Source organism: Cynocephalus volans, chromosome 4 (assembly GCF_027409185.1).
Source record: "Cynocephalus volans isolate mCynVol1 chromosome 4, mCynVol1.pri, whole genome shotgun sequence".
NCBI lineage: Eukaryota > Metazoa > Chordata > Mammalia > Dermoptera > Cynocephalidae > Cynocephalus > Cynocephalus volans.
The window spans coordinates 41,864,288-41,884,761 of record NC_084463.1 but is presented as its reverse complement, the minus strand read 5'-3'; the positions used below and the strand labels follow the sequence as shown (position 1 = coordinate 41,884,761).

Here is a 20,474-nt window from a genome sequence, read left to right as displayed (position 1 = left end):
GGAGACCTTCCTGATGTTTTCTAGAATGTGGCAACAGAAGGTAGTCAGGTAGGGTCATTTCTCCCTGGACTCAACCTGATTTCTGTGACAACAAATAGTGACTACAATCCCCTTCCCCAGGCCCAGCATGACCTGAGCTACATAGATTCAGAGCCCTGGGGGCAATTAGCAGGCAGTGAGTCTGTTCTCTTTTTTTCCCGTATAGATGCTAAGGCAGCCAGGCAGCTCCTGCAAAGACCCACCACAACCAGTGAATTATTCCAGGAAGATGTACATTCACACGTATGTCATAAGATACTATTCCTGCCTGCTGCTCTTCAGGAGAAATATGCTTGGGGACCGTGGATATGGTCCCCATGTAAAAAGCTTACAGATTATAAAATCTGTTCCCAGAAAGCCTGAGTTGTTGGGGCAGGATTGAGAAGTGCAAGGACCCAGGAACAATAACCTCTGGGAGAATCTGCTCCCATCATCTCTGACACACTAGCAGAGTCATTCATTCTGCTGTTGTCACTCTCTGCAGCTCATGTTTTGTTCTGAGATTCAGGGATGGTGTTTTTACACTGTTTGAAAAACAGCAGAGCCCAGCTGTGAAGAGCAGAGATACCAAGCCTGAGAAAAGAGAAAATGGCACGTAGGGACCTAGGAAGCCTTTTCATACTCCATATGCAAAAAAGGGCTTCTGAAAGACCAGTAGGCCAGCTCTGATTGTATAATCTTATTAGTGGCCATCAGCCAATAAGAAAATGAAATATTGAGACTTCAAGAGTACTTGCCAAAGACCTCTAACTACAGCATATTCATCTTCAGAGAGTTCATTTTCATGTTTTTCAACTTTTTAAAATTATCACTAAGTCCAACAAATAAAATTACACACATGTGGAATACTAGAAAATACAATTATATAACCATAATCACAAACTTTATAATATGCCCATGACTCATCTCATTTGGATTTACTCTTTCACCACTCCAGCTCTAGACAATTTTTAATGTCTTTCCTGTGTCTATAGATGAGCCTTTATAAAAATATCTTAAGTGCAAAAATAAATTATGTAGTTTCTTTAGGTCTAGTTTTTTTCACATAGCTGGACACTTGTTCAAGATCTTTCCTGCTAGAGCAGATATCATTACTATATCTGCTTTGACTGAAGAACAGTATTCTATGACACACATACACCACATACATGTTACCTTCTCCTAGTAGATGAATATGTCTCATTTACTTTTGGCAATTATAAATAGTGCTGCTATGAGCATTCACATATGAGTCTTTGGTGATAAACTTATTTATTTATTTATTTGCATACACTTGAAAAAGAAATGTTTGAGCACTACGGTGATTCTAGATAATATTTTGAGAAACTGCCAAAATGTTTTTCAAAGTGCCTGCACTATTTTACATTCTCATTTACAATATGACAGTTCCATATTCTGTAAATCTTTGTTGACACATTATTGTCTATATTATAGCCATTTTATTGGGTGTTAATTATCCTCCTTGTGGTGTTCATTTGCATTTCTCTAATCACCACAATAGTGTTCGTATTTCCACGTACTTATTGACAATTTGCATATCTTCTTGTAGACATGTGTATTTAAATCCTTTGTCCATTTTAAAAACTTGAATGTCTATTATTGATTTTTAAGAGTTTCATCTTTATTCTGAAATATACCCCTCACACAGATACAAAATTTAAAATTTTTTATATAAATTGACTTGTCTTTTTATTTTCTTTATGGCCTCATTTGAAAAACATAAGTGTTAAAATGTTATCCAATGCAGTTTATCATTTTATTTCCTTCTCTAGAATGTGATTTTGGTGTAATTTCTAAGAGATTGTTACCTAGCTTATAATTACAGATATTTACTCCATTATTTCTCTATAAGTTTTATAATTTTATCTCCTACAAACAATAAGAGATGTATTTTGAATACTTCTGTGAATGGGTCTGATTTGAGTGAGGGGTTCGACTTTATCTTTCTGCAAGTGTATATAATTTTCTCAGCACCATTTGCTGAAAAAGCTGTATGTACAAAAGACAGTGTTTTGTGTGTGTGTGTGTGTGTGTGTGTGTGTGTGTGTGTGTGTGTGCGTGTGTGTGTGTTTCTGGAAAAAAAATCTAGTCTTTTTGCCAAGCAGTATTTCTTCCTTATGTGAGTTCTCTGATGTCTGCTTACGTGTGACTTCTGACATAAGATGTTCTACATTCATTACAATGAGCCTTCCATATCCACAAGATCCACATTCGTGTATTCAACCAACTATAGATTAAAAATATTTGAAAAAAAGAAAGTATGGCAATACAAAATATAAAGGAAAAACTACAACTCCTTATATTGTTTCTAATGTATTCAGTAATATAAGTAATCTAGACATGATGTTAAATTGTGCAGCAGAATGTTACACAATAGGTCACCACTTCATATAAGACTTGACCATTCACAGATTTTGGTATCTATGGAAAGTTTTGAAACCAATCCCCTGTGGATATGAATAGAAAGCTGTATATTCATAGGTTTTCTCTTTTATGTGAGTTCTCTGATACATCCTGAAGTGTGCTCATGACTTGTAAGGTTTGATTTCTGGTAGAAAGATTTCGTACGTTCATTACATTCATATGGTTTCACAACTGTGTGAGTTCTTTGATGGACACTGAGGTCTGCTTTACTGTAGAAAGGCTTCCTATATTCTTTACATTCATCTGGATTCTCACATGTGTAAATTCTCCAATGCTTGCTGAGGTTTGACTTCTGGTGAAAAGTTTTTCCACATTCATTATATACATAGGGCTTCTCATCGGTGTGAATCTCTGATGCATGCTTAAGACTGTCTTACATTTGAAGGTTTTTTCACAGTCATTGTATTCATAGGGCCTTTGCTATGTGTGACTTTTCTTATGTTTATTGAGATCCAAGTTATGGTAGAAAGATTTACATTCTTTATATTCATATGGTGTCTCACCTGTGTGAGTAATGTGATGTACATTGAAGTCTGATTTACTTTAGTAAATTTTTGAACATTCTTTTCATTCAAATGGTTTCTTACCTGTGTGAATTCTCTGATGTCTGGTGAGGTTTGACTTCCTGTGAAAGGTTTCCCACATTGACTACATTCATATGGTTTCCTCACCTGTGTGAGGTTCCCTGATGTACACTGAGGCATGATTTACTAGAGTAAGTTTTTCTACATTCTTTACATTCATATGGTTTCTCACCTGTGTGAATTCTCTGATGCTTGCTGAGATTTGACTTCTCTTGAAAGGTTTTTCCACAGTCACTACATTCATATGGCTTCTCACCTGTGTGAATTCTCTGATGCCTGCTGAGGTGTGACTTCCTGTGAAAGGTTTTTCCACATTCGCTACATTCATATGGCTTCTCACCTGTGTGAATTCTCTGATGCCTGCTGAGGTTAGACTTCCAATGAAAGGTTTTTCCACATTCACTACATTCATATAGTTTCTCACTTCTGTGAATTCTCTGATGCCTGCTGAGGTGTGACTTCCTGTGAAAGGTATTTCCACATTCACTACATTCATATCGTTTCTCACCTGTGTGAATTCTCTGATGCCTGCTGAGGTGTGAATTCCTGTGAAAGGTTTTTCCACATTCGCTACATTCATATGGTTTCTCACCTGTGTGAAGTCTCTGATGTACACTGAGGCATGATTTACGGTAGAAAGTTTTTCCACATTCTTTACATTCATATGGTTTCTCACCTGTGTGAGTTCTCTGATGTACACTGAGGTGTGATTTACAGTAGAAAGTTTTTCTACATTCTTTACATTCATATGGTTTCTCACCTGTGTGAGATCTGTGATGTACCCTGAGGTTTGACTTATGGTTGAAAGCTTTCTTACATTTTTTACATTCATATGGTTTCTCACCTGTGTGGGATCTCTGATGTGCACTGAGGCATGATTTACGGTAGAAAGTTTTTCCACATTCTTTACATTCATATGGTTTCTCACCTGTGTGAATTCTCTGATGCTTGCTGAGGTTTGACTTCTCATGAAAGGTTTTTCCACATTCACTACATTCATATGGTCTCTCACCTGTGTGAATTCTCTCATGCTTGCTGAGGTTTGAGGACTTATGAAAGGTTTTCCCACATTCATTACACAAATATAGCTTCTCCCCTGTTTGTGTTCTCTTACGGATTGTAAGGGGTAATTTCTTCATGAATGATTTATCACATTCACTATATTTATAGGGTTTCTCTTTTGTGTGTATTTTCTGCTGTTCATTGGGTTCATAATTTTCACAGAACTTTCTCCAACATATGTCAAACTGAAAAGCTTTCTCTGATACTGGAATTATCTCATGGGTAAGAACAGCTGACTTATGAAAGACTTTCCCATAATCAAATATACAGGATGTCTCTCCCATGTACACTTTCTTCTGTTCCAATAATATTGGCTCTGTGTTGAAGGATTTCCATTGTCCACTATATTCAGAAGCCTGCTGCTGAGCATGAATCTTGGAATGCTGATTAAGATGCTCACAATGTCTCCACAATTTCCCAGTTATATTACCCTCATCAGATTTCTCTCCAGCATGCATCCAATCAGCCTCTCTAGGAGGAAGTGCATTCAAACATACATTGAACTCTTTGCACTTCATTCCTAAATACTTTTCGCTATTTATAATTGAATTTGAAATATAGTTTGAGCTCAAATAAAATGCTTCTATTTCAACTTTCTCCTCAGTTGATGTATTGCTGTTGGTAATTACAACATCCTGCAAATATGTATCATGACGTTCTTGGCTTTTTGTAATTGGAGCTTTGACTATCTGAACATCTAAAATAAGAAAAAATTACCATATCCATAAGCCACACATAACTATTGCTTAAATGAGCATGTAAAGGTAAAGAAGTTTTTTCATATTCTCATGGCATAGGATTGTACAAAAATGAATAATGGAAATTGGATTTGTAAGTATACATGTTTCCTACATACTACCATAATGTAATAAATTGTATTAACATATTTTCTAAAGTACAATTTTCTTTCTTTATTTTTCATTGATAAGAAAATATTTGGTAAAACTTTCACCTAAGCTTGGTCATAATTTTAAACAGGGGCTTATCATCTGACATTTGTTTACCCTATTTTATTTCTATATTTTATTCTTATAACAACAGTGGGAATCACATAGTGCTTTTTTCCCTTCTGATTCTGATTTGAGTATGGTAATACTTTATTGGATCACGTACTTTCAGGTTCAGCAGGAAACCAATTTTCTTTCCTTTAAGCAGAAATTTGGCTTAGGTTCAGAATTTTGCCCCCATTGTTCGTTTAGTTTTCATTCTTCCCTACAAAAAGGCTATAGACATCTGGAAATTTTTCAGATAAAACATTTCCTTTTCCACACAGTAGATAAAGACATCTTACTACAAATTTCTCATTTAACATCACTGCCTCTGCTTCTCAAAAAGCTCCATTTTACCACACTGTGCACCCCTTTTCTGCAAGTTTAAGACATTTGGTTGTCAACCCAGGATGTACCCACAATATTTCCTTTTCTATTTAGCTCCTTCTGAGTTTAACTGGCATTCTACCTCTACTTTCTGGTGCACACACCTCTGCTTTATAATTTGCTGCTTCTGAAGTCTTTTAATTTTTGCAATGAAGTTTCAGTTGTGTCCTATTTTCATATAAAATAAAGTCTTATGTACATTCCTTGTTCTCGTTGTTGGTTTAGAATAATATTCACAAAGAGAAGGGGAACATGCTAAATTCAAGTTCCAGTACTCCACAAAAAAATCTGAGCCCTTCAACATAAAACTCTTGGTTCACTTGATATTGGGACCCACAATCTCTTGATTCTCCTTCCAAGTCCAGTAGCTCATATCCAGGTGCCTATGCTGTGTCCTTAACATCTTCATACTTTCTGATTCATGGTACACAATGCTCACTTCTCAACCTCTTTGCTCATTTTCTTATCAACACCCTAGGTAACCTCCTCTAAAATTATGACATTAAAAATCAGCTGTAAGCCACCAATTTCCAAATTTGTATCTCCAATAGTGATGTCCTCTCTAAACTCTCAATTTTATACTTATGCAAGTATAATATGTCAAATCTGGAAAGAGTTAAGTTGAACTTACTCTATGCCAAAGTAAACTATAACCTTCCTAGAACTGCTCAATCTGGATATCCTTCTTAAATTCTCACTACCCAATTTTCTGTCTCTCTCACTGTGGTTACATATTCCTCATGATTCTTAAACAAATACTTAATGTATATTATTATCTTGTTTCTCATCAGAATGTGAACCCAAGGAAAGAGACATCATTTAGATTATTGCTGTTTTAAGTAAAAATATAAAAAATTAAAAGTGCTTAAAATGCACTTAATTATGATGTAGTGAAAACATATGTGTATAAATAAATGTTTGTGCTATAATTTAAATGTTCCCCCAAACTCATATTGAAGCTTGATCATCATATTAACAGTATGAAGAGTGTGGAAAATCTAACTATGGTATTTGAACTGCAAGGCTTTGAGGAAGTTATTAGATAGTGAAGGCCATTCCTTTATGAATGGATTGATCTGTTCATGAAATAGTGAGTTAATGGGTTATCGGGGGTAGATTGGTGGCTTTAAACAGCATATGGACACACTTTTGCCACTCTCACCTTGTGATACACTGCACCAACTGTGGACTCTGCTGAGAGTCTCCACAAATGAGAAGACCCCCATGAGATGTGACACCTCAACCTTGGACTTGTCTGCCTACATAATAATAAAAAATAAATTTTGTTTCCTTATAAATTACCTATTTTCAGGTATAAAGTTACAAGCAGAAAATCATGGGCTAAAACATTCTGGAAGAAGATGTACATGATAATGGACTGAAAGAGAGCTACCAAGAATACTGATAAAGTTTACAGTCAATAAAAGGGTCTAAAACAAGAAATGTAGAGATTAGAGTTGTGGAAGTATATGAGCTACTCATTAAAATAAAATGTGGGTGTATAAGTGTTAGAGCCCTCCTTGGAGATTATATAATGCATGAGTTTCTAAGTAGGCCAGCAGTTCTCTGGTCTGAAATCTAGCAAATATATTGGTAAAAACAGCTGAACATGACTGAAATCTGCTGGACCTTACTCTTTCCAGCCTCAGTGCCCAGGACATACTGACCTTGTAGACTCCGGTTTTGGGAATCTATTGTCCATTGTTCTGCTTCTTGCTCCAACTTGAAGATCACTTCAGGTTTGGTAATGCAGTACCCTTTAATGGATAATAACAGGGACTTTGCAAAATTGTTGTCAGGTTCTTGAAAGGATGACAAGAGCTCATCTTAAGATGCTATGAAATGACAGGGCCAATTTGAATGTTTCTTTGGAGAGGGATGATGCATTCTTTATGGAATAAAATCCTACCTAAATAGCATTAAATCTTATAAGTGGTTCCTTTATTTACCATAGAGGAAGAAAGTACTGCCCCTGACACTGAGGAGTTTCACTCACCCAATGACACCAGGTTGTTGTACGTCTCCAGCATCACATTCCTGTACAAAGTCCTCTGACCATCATCAAGGTCCTGCCACTCCTCCCATGTGAAGTCCACAGCAACATCCTCAAAAGACACTAACACCTGTAACAGCACATTTCTCCTCAACTCAAGTCACCAGACCTGGTTCACAAAATGGAAATCTGGAAGTTCAAAATTCCGTGGGTGCATGTACATATGTATCTTACAACAGGTACAGTATTCCATATGGTAGAAGAAAGAAAAATCACAACAGGAAGATTCTGCAACTGTAATAAATTATTAATTACAAAAAATACTACTACAAAGCCACTTTACAGATCTAGATCATCATTCTTGCTATAGATAAAAGGATGAATAGAATTCTACTCCTCCAAGGGATCTATAATATAGTATGAAGACATAAGTATAAATACTTACCTGAAAAAAAGTGTGAGTTGAACTAACTTAGAACCAAGTTCAATATAGACTGGCATAAGAAAGAATGAGAAAATATACTTCTATTTTGTGTTCAGTTTCAACTCCACTGAAATGCCAAAGATGCTTAGCCTTTCAATGTAAAGTATATGAGTAAACAGCAAAAGTCCAGTCAGAAAGACACAAACAATTCACACTATATTAAGGGAACTACATACAGTACTATGTCTAGGGGATGGGATAAAAACAATTTGACCAAAATCAAATATCAAAAACCTTATGCCCTCACTGTTGACTTTAAATTACTTTCAAATTAAAAGCATGAACCAAACATATCCAAATTTTCTTTCTGTATGCAAAAAAATTGCTTGTGTCCACCCCGGGGTGAATACTGCCACTTTTCAAACCATGAGGTGTAAAAAATCAGGTCCTCTAAGGACAGGTAAATGACATAATCAGATTTGCATTTGACATTAATCCATTAGAAGGGAATGGTTAAGGTGCTTATGGGAGAATCAGAGGGGAAGAAAACAGAGTAATAGATGATCACCTGTCATCAGGAAACACAGCAGTAAGCATAGCAAAGAGGAAAAAAAGGAAAGAAAAAGCAGGAGCAGAACATGGTTCTAATTCGCTGTGCACAGAATAAAAAAAAGAGTCTTATTCCCAGGCTATTTACATGATTTCAGCTACTTAGGTACTGGCATTGTAAAGTAAAATTTGGAAAATGGGTTTAAAAAAAAACTATAATGCAGAAGTGACACAGATTTGAACACAATTTAAGCATAATACTTAAAATATCCTTGAAAATGTCCAAATGGAAGTTAAATATATAATTTCAGTGTTTAGGATAGATATCTAAGCTCATAATAAAGATTTAAAAAATATCAGAATTTCATCGATACCTTTAGTAATCAGTTAATGAATCTATAACCTTAAATTAAACATTTAGGGAATCTGCAGAAAATATTAATATATAAAGATAAAGAAGACAAATAGACTGCTAAGAACAGGAAAATTTTTCTGAATTTATTTCACGAATAAAGTAAAACTCAGTATTAAGAAGTCTACCAATACAATTGATCACTTTCATAGTTATGAAGCAAAATCCTTTGATTATCTACATAAACATTAAAAAGGTACTTCTAGAAACACATTCCTCGTGTGTATTCCTGTGTGTGCGCGCGCACACACACACACACACACACACACACACACACACAAACAAACATTTGGAAATTATCACTCCATTGTAACAACAAATAAAAAGCTGAAATGCCTGAAAAATCAATAACTCTTCTTGAATAGTAAGAAAGAAAAGACACAGAGCACACTGCTGCCCCAAATATTAGAGAGGTCGACAGGCAAATATATGGAGGCATGGCTTACACAAACTGATGGAGGCTCATCAATAGAGTTGTAGAGAACTCTGAGGGTTAAAACTCCAGGGGACCCAGTCATAGCAGGAAACCAAAGTACTGTGTAATTCACTGTCACAAGCATGAACAGGATCCTACAGTTAATAGTAAAAAAGATCTCCCCCCTGCTTTCACCTGTGAGTGAAAAAAAGGCAAACCTTTAAATATGCCAGAATATTCTGTTGTTTATTCATTACCTACTCTAAGATATTTTGTTATAGAAGTCCAAATGGACTAAGACAGCTCCCCCCTCTCCACAGCTTAAGAACACATTACTGAATGCATATTTACAGTAGTTTCTTTTCCATGTTACATCATATATGGCTATAAAAAATACAATTACATGGCATTTTTAAAGACAAAAAAACCCCATTATAAACAAGCAAAGAAACACAGCTGGAAGTGATAGAGCAAGCATCAGAAAAAGCTATGATCAGGATGTTAAAAATGTCAAACAAGTTATTTTCAAAAAAACTCTGTCGAATAAGCTTAGGGCTCAAATGGATGAAGTAAACAGTACTCAACAGCAGATGGGCAATGAAAGTACACATAAAATTTCTAAGAAAGTACCAAAACAAGCAAGCAAACATAAAAACAGTAGCACAGATCAAAAACACTGTAACTGAAATAAGGAATGTTTTTAATTGGCTTAATAATAGACTGAGAAAAGAATCTCTGAGCTTGAAAGTACATCAATAGAAACTTCAAAATCTGAAAAGCAAAGAGAACGAAGACAGAAAAGAACTGAATATCCAAGGACTGTGGGAAAACTACAAAATTATCCCATAGAATATTGAGAATACCGCCCCCAAAATAGAAAGAGAGACAGAAAGAAACAGAATGTATATTTGAAACAATAATGCTTGAGAGCGTCCACAGATTAATATCAGACACCAAACCAAAGACCCAGGAAACTCAGAGAATATCAACCATGATAAATGCCAAAAACTACACCTAAGCATATCATTATTAAAACACAGAAAATCAATTTTTAAAAAAACTACAAAAAGGAAAAGGGAACAAAATCTTACTTATAGAGAAGAAAAGATAAAATTACATAGAAAATCTGCTTAGAATCCATGCAAGTAAGAAGTCAGTGAAATGAAACACTCAAAGCATCGAGAGAAGAAACCCACCAACTTACAGTTCTCTACCCTGTAAAATCATCCTTCAAAAGGGAAGGAAAAATAAAGACTTTCTCATATGAACAAAAATTAAGGAAATCTGCTGCCAGTGTAAATGTCTTGCAAGAAATATGAAAAGAATTTCTGTTGACAGAAGAAAAAGATGCATATAGGTCAGAAATCTTGATCTCCATAAAAAAAGGAACAGAATTAAAGAAGAAATAAGTGGAAGTAAAAAAAAAGGTTTTTTTTTCTTATTCTGAATTGATCTAACATATAATAGGTTGTACCCAATAATAGTGGAAACAATTAAAAAAGTTATGTATGCTTTTACACACACACACAAAAAAAATTAATAATTTAAAAATAGAAAGTCAATAGAGACAATCAAAAACAAAGAACAGAATATCTGATTCTTTGGAAAGATAAATAGAGTTAAGAATCCTATAACAAGGCTATGGAAAAAGAGCACCAAAACAACCCATACTGGGAATGAGAGGAGTGGCATCCCTACAGATCCTGTGGACATAAAAGGATAATAACGATATACTATGACTAATTCTCTTGCACACATTTGAAAACTTAGATAAAATGGATCAAATCCTCACAAGATACAATTAACAAAATTCACACAATAAGAAATACACAATATAAATAAGCGTATATCTGTTATAGAAAATGAGTAAATCGTTAATAATCTTCAAAACAAAAAACATCCTTCCCAGATGTGTTCAATGGTAAATACAACCAAACATTAAAGGAAGAAATTATAGCAATTCCCTACTGTGTATTGGTACTTCCCAACTCATTCTATGAGGACAGCATTACCTCAATACCAAAACCAGGAAAAGACATTACAAGAAGAGAAAAGTACAAATCATCACCACTCATGAATATACATGCAAAAGTCCTCAATAAAATATTGCTAAACCTAATCCAAAAATGTATTTTAAAAAGCTGTGCATTATGATCAAGTCAGATTTATTCCAGGCATACAAAGCTGGTACACGTTTGAACATCAATTAATATAATCCATCACATCAGCAGACTGAAATAGAAAAACCCTATGATCTAGAAAAAGCATGAGACAAAATACAGCATCATTCCTGATAAATACTCTCAGTAAACCAGAATTAGAGGGAAACTTCATCAACTTGATAAAGTCTATTAACAGAAACTGCAGCTAATATAATACCTAATGGCGAGAAATTCAAAGCCTTCCAACAAAATGAGAAACAAAGCAAGAATGCACCATCTCACCCCTCTTTCAACATCGTACTTAATGTACTAGCTCATGCAATAAGATAACTACTTAAAATAAAAGGCATACATAAAGGAAAATAAAATAAAATTGTCTTTGTTTACAGATCATATGATAGTGTGTAAAAAATTCAAAACGGACAAAAAAACTTCTGGAACTAATAAGTGATTATAACGAGATTGCAAGATCCAAAGTTAATATGCAAATTTGATCACTTTCCTATATACTAGCAACAAACAAGTGGAATTTGAAGTAAAAAAACAAAAGACAACAAAACAAAAACCACACTATTTACATTAGCACCCCAAAAATGAAATAGCTGTGAATCATGTATCTCACAAGAAATTAATATCCAGAATACACAGAATCCTTCATCTCACAAGTCAAAAACCAAATAACCTGTTTAAAAATGGGCAAAGGTCTTGAACAGACATTGCTCCAAAGATGATATACAAATGGCTAACAAGCATATGAAAACATGCTTTACATCACTAACCATTAAAGAAATGCAAACTAAAACCACAATGAGATATTACTTCACACACAATAGAAAATCACAAGCACAGGCAAAATTGGAACCCTTGTAAACTGTTTTCTTGGTGGGAATGTAAAATGATGCAGCCACTATAAAAATAATAGAGTGCCTTTTTAAAAAATTAAAATTAGAATTACCATATAATCCAACAATCCAATTTTGTGTATAACTCCAAAATAATTAATAATAGTGCAAAATATTTGCACAACTGTTTTCATGGCAACATTATTCACTTAAAAGATGGAAGCACTCCAAATGTCCTTAGAGAAATGTGAATACAGAAACAAAACATTTTATGTTCATAAAGGAATATTAGATAGCCTTAAAAACAAAGAAAGTCCTCACAGTCTTATGCTATAACATGGAACTTTGAGAACATTATGCAAAGGAAAATAAGCCACTCACAAAATGACAGATATTGTATGGCTCCACTGATGTAAGTCAAATTTTTAGAAACACAAAGTAGAATGGTGGTTGTTAAGGTCTGGGAGGAGAGGGAAATTGAGAGCTGTCATTTAATGAGTACAGACTTGCAGTTTTCCAAGACAGAAAGTTCTGGATATCTGCTGCACAACAGTGTGAATATACCTAACACCACTTAAAGGTTAAGAAATGGTTAAATTTATATATGTATATGTGTTTTTTTACCAAAACTAAAAACAGATTATTTTGAAAATAATTTTAAAAGGCCAGTAGTTGATCATACTGAAAAATAAATGAGTAAATAATTAAAAATAAATTGAGTACCCAAAAACAATTTAGGAAAGTAAAAACAGAGGACAAAATGGCAACTGAGACAAAAGAGAAAATGGGAAGCAAAATAGCAGACATAACTCTAACCTTATTAATAATTAGTTTCAGTTGAATTGGACTAAATATTCCACTTTATGCAGAGACTGTCTGGCTTGATAGGAAAGTAAGACCCAACTATATGCTATCCACAGAGACATGATTTAAATACAAAGACACAAACAGAGTAAAATTTTAAAAAATGGAAAAAGATGTTCTACATTGACAGTAAGTATAAAAAGCCTAAGTTGAGATATTAATACTAGCAAAAAGAAACTTCAAGACAAAATATATCAACAGGGAAAAAAAGACAGCCCTTTAATAATAACAGAAGGATTATATGTGAGGAAGATGTAACAATTATAACTTTGTTTGTGCCTAAACACAGAGCCACAAAGTACACTCATGTGGTGCTTAAAGACTGGGTAAGTTCTGAAAAATGTGTCATTAGGCAACTTTGTCACTGTACGAACCTCATAGAGTGCACTTACAGAACCTACATGGTACAGCCTACTACACACCCGGACTATATAATGTAGATTACTGCACAGATATAAATGGGGTCTGTTGACTAAAATGTTATGAGGCACATGACTGTACCTGGAAAAGAAAAACTGAGCTGAAGTGAGAAATTGACAAATCAGGGCCGAGCCCCTGGCGCACTCGGGAGAGTGTGGCGCTAGGAGTGCAGCTACGCTCCCGCCGCAGGTTCGGATCCTATATAGGAATGGCCGCTGCACTCACTGGCTGAGGACCGGTCACGAAAAAAACATAAATAAATAAATAAAAAGTTTTTTTAAAAAGAAATTGACAAATCAACATTCATAGTTGCAGAATTCTTTTCTCTCAATAACTAATGAAATAACCAGATAAAATTATCAGGAAGAGTACAGATATAATTGACAAAATTTTAACTATATTGTATTATGGATATGTATATTTGTCTCTGTCTCTGCCTCCTAGCATACACCTCCTAAAATCCTTAGACTCTTCAAAGTGATGAGTGTCACTTTGCATGCTAATCAGTTGGCTGGTGGCTGGCTGCACCTGGGTAAATTCAGGATGGGAGCTGATTGTCAGAGGAGCCAACTTTGTAATTAGAGGGTTGGGACTGGCAGCCCACATCCCCAACTTCCAGGGAGGGGAGAGGAACTGAAGGTTAAGTTGATCAACAGTGGCCTATGCTGCAATCAATTGTGCCTAATGAGACCTCCATAAAGACCCAAGAACACAGGTTTGAGGGAGCATCAGGACAGTTGAACTCAGCCGTGTGCCAGGAGGGTGGTGTACCTCATATCCAAGTGAATGGAACCTCCTGTGCCAGGACCCTTCCAGACCTCACCCTTTGTATCTCTTCACCTACATGTATTTTTCAAAATGTCCTTTGGAATGAATGAGCAAGTGTAAGTAAATGTTTCACTGAGTTCTTGGAGCCCCTTTACTAAATTAATATAGACTAAAGAGAAAAAAGGGCATTGTGGGAGCCAGTCAGAAGATCCAGGAACATGCACTTGCAACTGGCATCTGAAGTGGGGACAGTCTTGGGGAAGGAGCTCTTAACTTATGAGATATGATGCTACCTCCAGATAGATAGTGCCAAAATAAATTTGAATTAGAGATTCACCCAGCTTGATGTCCGCTACAAAATTGCTTCTAGGCTTAGTGTGTGGAGAGAAATCCTCAAGTATCTGGTGTCAGCTGTCAGCAGTGTGTTGTGAGTATAGGAGGGGAAACTGAGTATGTTTTCCCCATCCAACCTAATTGATATTTGTAGAGTACAATCTGAAGCTGATATGGGTAAATGTGTCCACCAATGTTAATATGTTGGAAACTTGATCCCTATTATAACAGTGTTAAGAAGTCAGAAAATCCAATTATAATACTTGAAAGGTGGGACCTTTAAGAGGTGACAGGATTGTGATGACAATGCCCTTGTGAATAGATTAATCCATTCATCAAGTAATGGATTAATGTGTTAATGGGGTATCATGGGCATAGACTGGTGGCTTTGTACACTGGGCACATGAAAGTGCTCTTGCCATTCTCACCATGTGTTAATCTGCATTGCCACAGGACTCCCTACAGAGTCCCCACCATGAAGAAGATCCTGGACTTGAGCTTAGCCTCCAAAATTGTAAAAAATAACCTCTTCTCTTAATGGATTATCCAGTTTCACATATTCTGTTGTAAGAAACAAAACAAAAAAAAGAAAAGAAAAAAACAGACTAATACAGGAACACTCATCAAGACACAGTACACACTGACCTATAAAAGGTCACAAGACTAAAATACTATAAAATATGTTCTCTAATCAAAATGAAATTAAATTAGAAACCAGCAACAAAAGTATATTCACAAAGTCTCAAATATTTGAAAATTACATGACACATTTTGAAGGGAGGCTAAAAATCAAAGAGCCTGTGTCTGCTCTGTGGGGGTAGCTTTGGTCTAATGGATTTTAATGCACAGAAGCCTGTGCTTTCTAAAGTAGTGATTACATCATTTCTTGTATCAACAGACCAGAGTTAGATAAATATGAAAAGGAGGCCATTGAATCCCCAAATTACTATAAGCAAGAAATAGAAAGAAAAAAAAAGTTGGTCAAGTACAAACCCAAGCATGTGAGGAAAAAGGATGGTGACAGCTAAAGGGGAAGTGTGAAGGGTCATGAGGCAACATTCCAGAAATGAGGACCAGGCCCTGTTCAAAGAACTACAGCAGGTGGCCAGTGGGAAGAACTAACTGATCAGACCAGTGTCTGCAGGTGCCTCCCCTTCCCACCAGCCCTCTCTGAAAGGAAGTGCCCACACGTTCCTGCCAGTGTCTTCACTGTGAGGTGGGTGTGTCTGGAGAAGCAGATGACAGGCCACAGGACCTGTTTATGTTGGGCTTTCAGCCAGTTCTGTAACAGCAAACAATTTCTGGGGTTCTTGAGAGGGGAAAATTATATTGTGCACATGACAGAAATTTGTGGGAAACTGTGGTCTTGAACTTTTTACCTTAAGGTACATTTCTAATAGCTACAAAGAAGTATTCAGCAGGGAGTTTAATCTATGATTGAAAGTCTGGAAAAGAGGTACAAACTGGAGAGGAATAGGTCTGAAAACTACAGAGGATTGAATGACTCAAGAAGAATTGCAGAGTGAGAATAGGGCCCAGGATGGAGTGCTTGGATGAACTCTGCTACAAATAGAAAGTAGAAGAATTCAAAGAAAAAAGAAGAAACCATCACTGAGGTCATCATAGCAAGTAACACAGAAGAATTTCTGGGAAAAGCTCATGAACAGCAGTTTCAAATATGGCAGAAGATTCAAGTAAGGCAAAGGCTAGAGAATAGTCATTGAAATTGATTATAATTTAGGTGATTGGCAAACTTTTGAAGAACTGAACTTAAACTCCACTGAGTGGGTTCAAGAGCAAATGAACGGTGGGAACATTTTCCAAAAAATATAACTTTGCACAGTGTGCTGCACACCTGCATGAACACAGGAAACGAGAGAAACCTGCAGAGAGTGACTCAAGAATCGGTGGTTGACTCCATCCTCCCGATGATCCAGGTTTTAGCTGTGAATCAAATAAGGCCTTCCAAAAGCTGTTTCGGTTCACACTGTTTTAGAAATTCCAGAAAAACCTTTTTAAGGGAATTGTTCTTTAGCACTAGGTTATTGTGTTTACTGCAGAAAACTGAAAGTATTTGTTTTCAAATTGGTGGTAAAAAAAAAAAAACAACTTTCCACAACATACTCAATGAAAATAGTCTCTCAGACTTTGGTGGCAGCAAATCTGGATGTTCCATAAAAAACGTAGCATACTGTCCTCTCAAATTTCATTCCAATCAAGAAACAAAAGGGTTTTTTTTGCCATGACATCAAAAGGACCAGAGACAAATTTGCACTCAGCATGGAGAATGCTAAGTTCTGCCAAGCTGCTGTGTCTACACGCCAACTTTATCTTTTATTCCTACATTTCCCACAAGCTAAGTTTTACTTATTTATACTTTTCTATTTTAATTCATGGACCCCATAAATCTCATAAACACAATGTAAGACAAAGTAAAGAACATAAACAAACAACTCACCAAAGACTTCTTCATTTTTTGTTGCTCTTGGAAATGCAAATAGCACTGTGGCAGCACAGCTGAAAAAGAAAATTGAGTGAATTAAGAAGAGAACTGGTGTGACTTGATCTTGGATTCTTCTGACGAAAACACTGCCAATTAGCTGGAAACAAGAACCACCACCACCAGCAACACAACAGGACTAACATCCCTACTGGATGATAGTCCTTTATGTGTCAAAAAGAGGCAGCACATAACTAATTGAAGATGCATCTACAAATACATTATTTGACAAAAAGCAGACAATTTAATTTGGGGTTAATGAAAACAGATGAGGGTACTTAAAAAGTCTGCATAAAAATTAAATTAAAAGATAATGTGAATCCTTCAATACACTTTTTGAAGTCCCCTCATAGATTACCTACTGCTTTAGCAACATCTAATTTTACCTTAAGATATAATTTAATCATTTAAACTAAAGAACAAAATATCATGTCTTCACTAAAATTAATGTGATAAAATATACCTAGGCTATATTAACCATTTGCCTATTAATACAGGTATTTCATATAGGAGTCCACATGAGTGTTTCCACTATAAGATATCTTGCTTTTATATGCCTAAACATCAGAAAAGTGTACATCTTGCACCCCAACATTTTTGCCCATAACTATAAAAAAAGAATATATAATACATATTTCTTGTGGTACACTCTTCCAGTAATAATTTCCAGTTTCAGGTATCCCTGTATCCATCTTTTTATATAGTATGTTCTCGCAAAACTGGGCTTTGCAATTGATTTTCTTTGGCCACTATGACATTAGAAAATGTGATGCAAACATGACTGTGAACAGTGATTGCCATTGGTGCTTGCCTTCTTAGACACAGTTATGTTGTAAAGAAGCCTGGGCCTATGCTATTGGAGACACAGAACCTACCCAAGAGCCAGCACAAGCTACAGCACAAGTGAGTGATGATATCTTAAACCAACCAGCTTCAGCCGAGGCACAAGTTGACTGAAGCCTCATTTGTAATCCAGGCAACACCAATGTAGAAACCGCCCAGCTGAGCACAGCCCAAAAAATATTTCCATCGCAAATACACATGTAGCAAATGAAATGTGTTTTGTGTTTATTTCTGTTTTTGTAAGCCGTTGAATTTTGGTTAGTTTCTTAACTAGCAAATAGTAACTGTTACACAGAAGACGTCAGAACTCAATAGTAACAAAATTATTTGGAAGAAGATGTTTTAAATTACATGCCAAAAATAGTCAATAGAAATTCAAAACCACACACACAAGTTTTGAAAAATCACACAGAATGACAACTGGATGGAATTCAGTGAGGTTGCTAGAGCTCACGGAGGCCACATGAATTATATAAAGCAATTGGTTGCATCAGTAAACTATGTTGTAAGTTTTTAAATTTTATTTTTCAAGTCATAAACAAGTCTATTTACCTAAAAACATAAAACATAAAAAGGGTCTCTTACTTATAAGCAAGTATTATGCTGTAAGTTAATTACATTTTAAGACAAGAGTGTGGAGAAGATGATGCAGTCTAATTTGCCCATGTTAAATAATGTTAAAAAGGCTCCCATTATATCCTTGCAGATTTTGTAATTTTTAAGAACAGATTACTGACATTAAGTGGAAAACACTTGTGTTGTTTACCCTTTGAAATCACATAATCCATAGAAAGTTTTGGAAATAAAAAAGGATAGTGATATTTAAAGCATAGTATATTAAAGCAATGTTTGATCTAATTTAATTTCATTCTCACAAAGATAATCTCAAAAGTAAACAAATGCTTTTTTATATTTTTTAATCTTAGTTTTATTGTAACGTAGTTGATTGTACATATCTGTAGGGTTCAGAGTTGAATATCGATACCTGTGTGCAACATGTGATGCTCAAATAGGATAACTGGCATGTTCAACAAAATACACCGTCATCATTTTTCACAGCCCTTTATCAATTCCTCCCTCCCCCTTCCCCTTTCCCACCTCTGGTAACCTCAGCTCTCCTTTCGAAAAGTTCAATGTATTAATGATTGTTTTTCTTTCTTTCTTTTAATTTATACATTTATTTTTTAGTGCCCACTTATGAGGGAAGGCATGCAGTCACTTATTTTGACTTAAGTGTGGCAAAAGGATAACATTAGCCAAAAAGTCAGGCTGTGTAACATCAACAGATTATGTGACCACGGGCAAATCACATCTCCTAAAATCCATTTTTAAACAATCTTTCTAATAAGGTAGGAATAACTTGGCAAACACTTCCCGAACGATTGAGGACAACTATCAGGACAGTGAGAGCCTCAGGATTCTCTCTAGATGCCAAATATGGTGATAGGCTATGTTTGAGAGAGCTCAGACACTAGAAGCAATCAGAGAAGATAGAAGAAACGAGAGCGTGTTTAGAGGGCACTGTAGGCAGATCCTCTCAGATATGCCAGGTTATTCCTTCATCCCAGACCATACATTCAAGCCCCCTACTATAAGTAACATTTCCTAGGCCCTCGCCTATACTCAAACTCATGTCGCTTTTGAAAGATGGTGCAAATCTTCCAATAGCACTGAGTCCCCAACAGTGCTCTGAAGCACTATTGAGCGGTCTCAGGTCAGAGGGGAATTCTTGCAGGGGAGATTCCTTTTCACTGCGCACCATCCTTCAAACTTTTTAACACCTCCTTTACTCCTAAGAAAACCGGACCATCATCAGCCAGTGGCCCAATCTTTCTCCTAGAAGTCACTGTCCCTGGAGACTCGGTCATGTACAAACATCTGTAGACTTGGACCAGAAGTGCTAGGCAGGCCACACAGTGCTGGAGGGAACAGAAACTACACTTGCTAAAAGAGACACCAAGACGCCCCACAGATACAACTTGCAGAGAGTAACACTGAGTGTGCACACGCTTCACAATTCCTTCTCTGGGAACTTGAGGGAATTTCACTACTATTTTGAATGCGCTCATCTTACACATCAATAAACTGAATGTCACTAGGTTAGTACCAAGTTCCCTCATGGCAGGGCCGCAACGGGAACTCACCGCACACCTCCCAGGCTCACGCTGTCTTCAGGCGCCCCAACTCCAGACCCGCCGCCATCTTGGTCTTGGCCCCCAACGGCGGAGCTTCTGCAACCGGCTTTTGTTCTCCAGGAAGGACAAGCCCCGCCTTCTGGAAGCCCAAATTCCTCTGACGAAGCAGTCGACAGAACAGGGGGAGGCCCCCCTTCCCCAGCCCAGGTCCATGGTTCAGACCAGCCCATCAGGCTCCGCCCACCTCAGACCGACCAGCGGACCTGTTCTACCAAACGCTGAGACACCCGTCTGCTCCACAGGGTCCCCTCCTTCACCCTCGCACCCAC

The 20,474-nt window shown here is 36.3% G+C and overlaps 1 protein-coding gene across 1 annotated transcript; it reads right to left on the bottom strand.

Annotated features, from left to right (window-relative positions):
- Positions 1–3,030: 3,030 nt before the first annotated feature.
- LOC134376052 (zinc finger protein ZFP2-like) lies at positions 3,031–19,772 on the bottom strand. The gene is made up of 6 exons (XM_063094739.1): positions 19,634–19,772; positions 17,126–17,184; positions 7,482–7,608; positions 7,120–7,242; positions 3,154–4,806; positions 3,031–3,068 (listed from the first exon to the last, which is right to left on the bottom strand). The coding sequence occupies exons 1-6, from the start codon at positions 19,770–19,772 to the stop codon at positions 3,031–3,033; spliced, it is 2,139 nt and encodes a 712-aa protein (XP_062950809.1).
- Between the last annotated feature and the right edge of the window lie 702 nt (positions 19,773–20,474).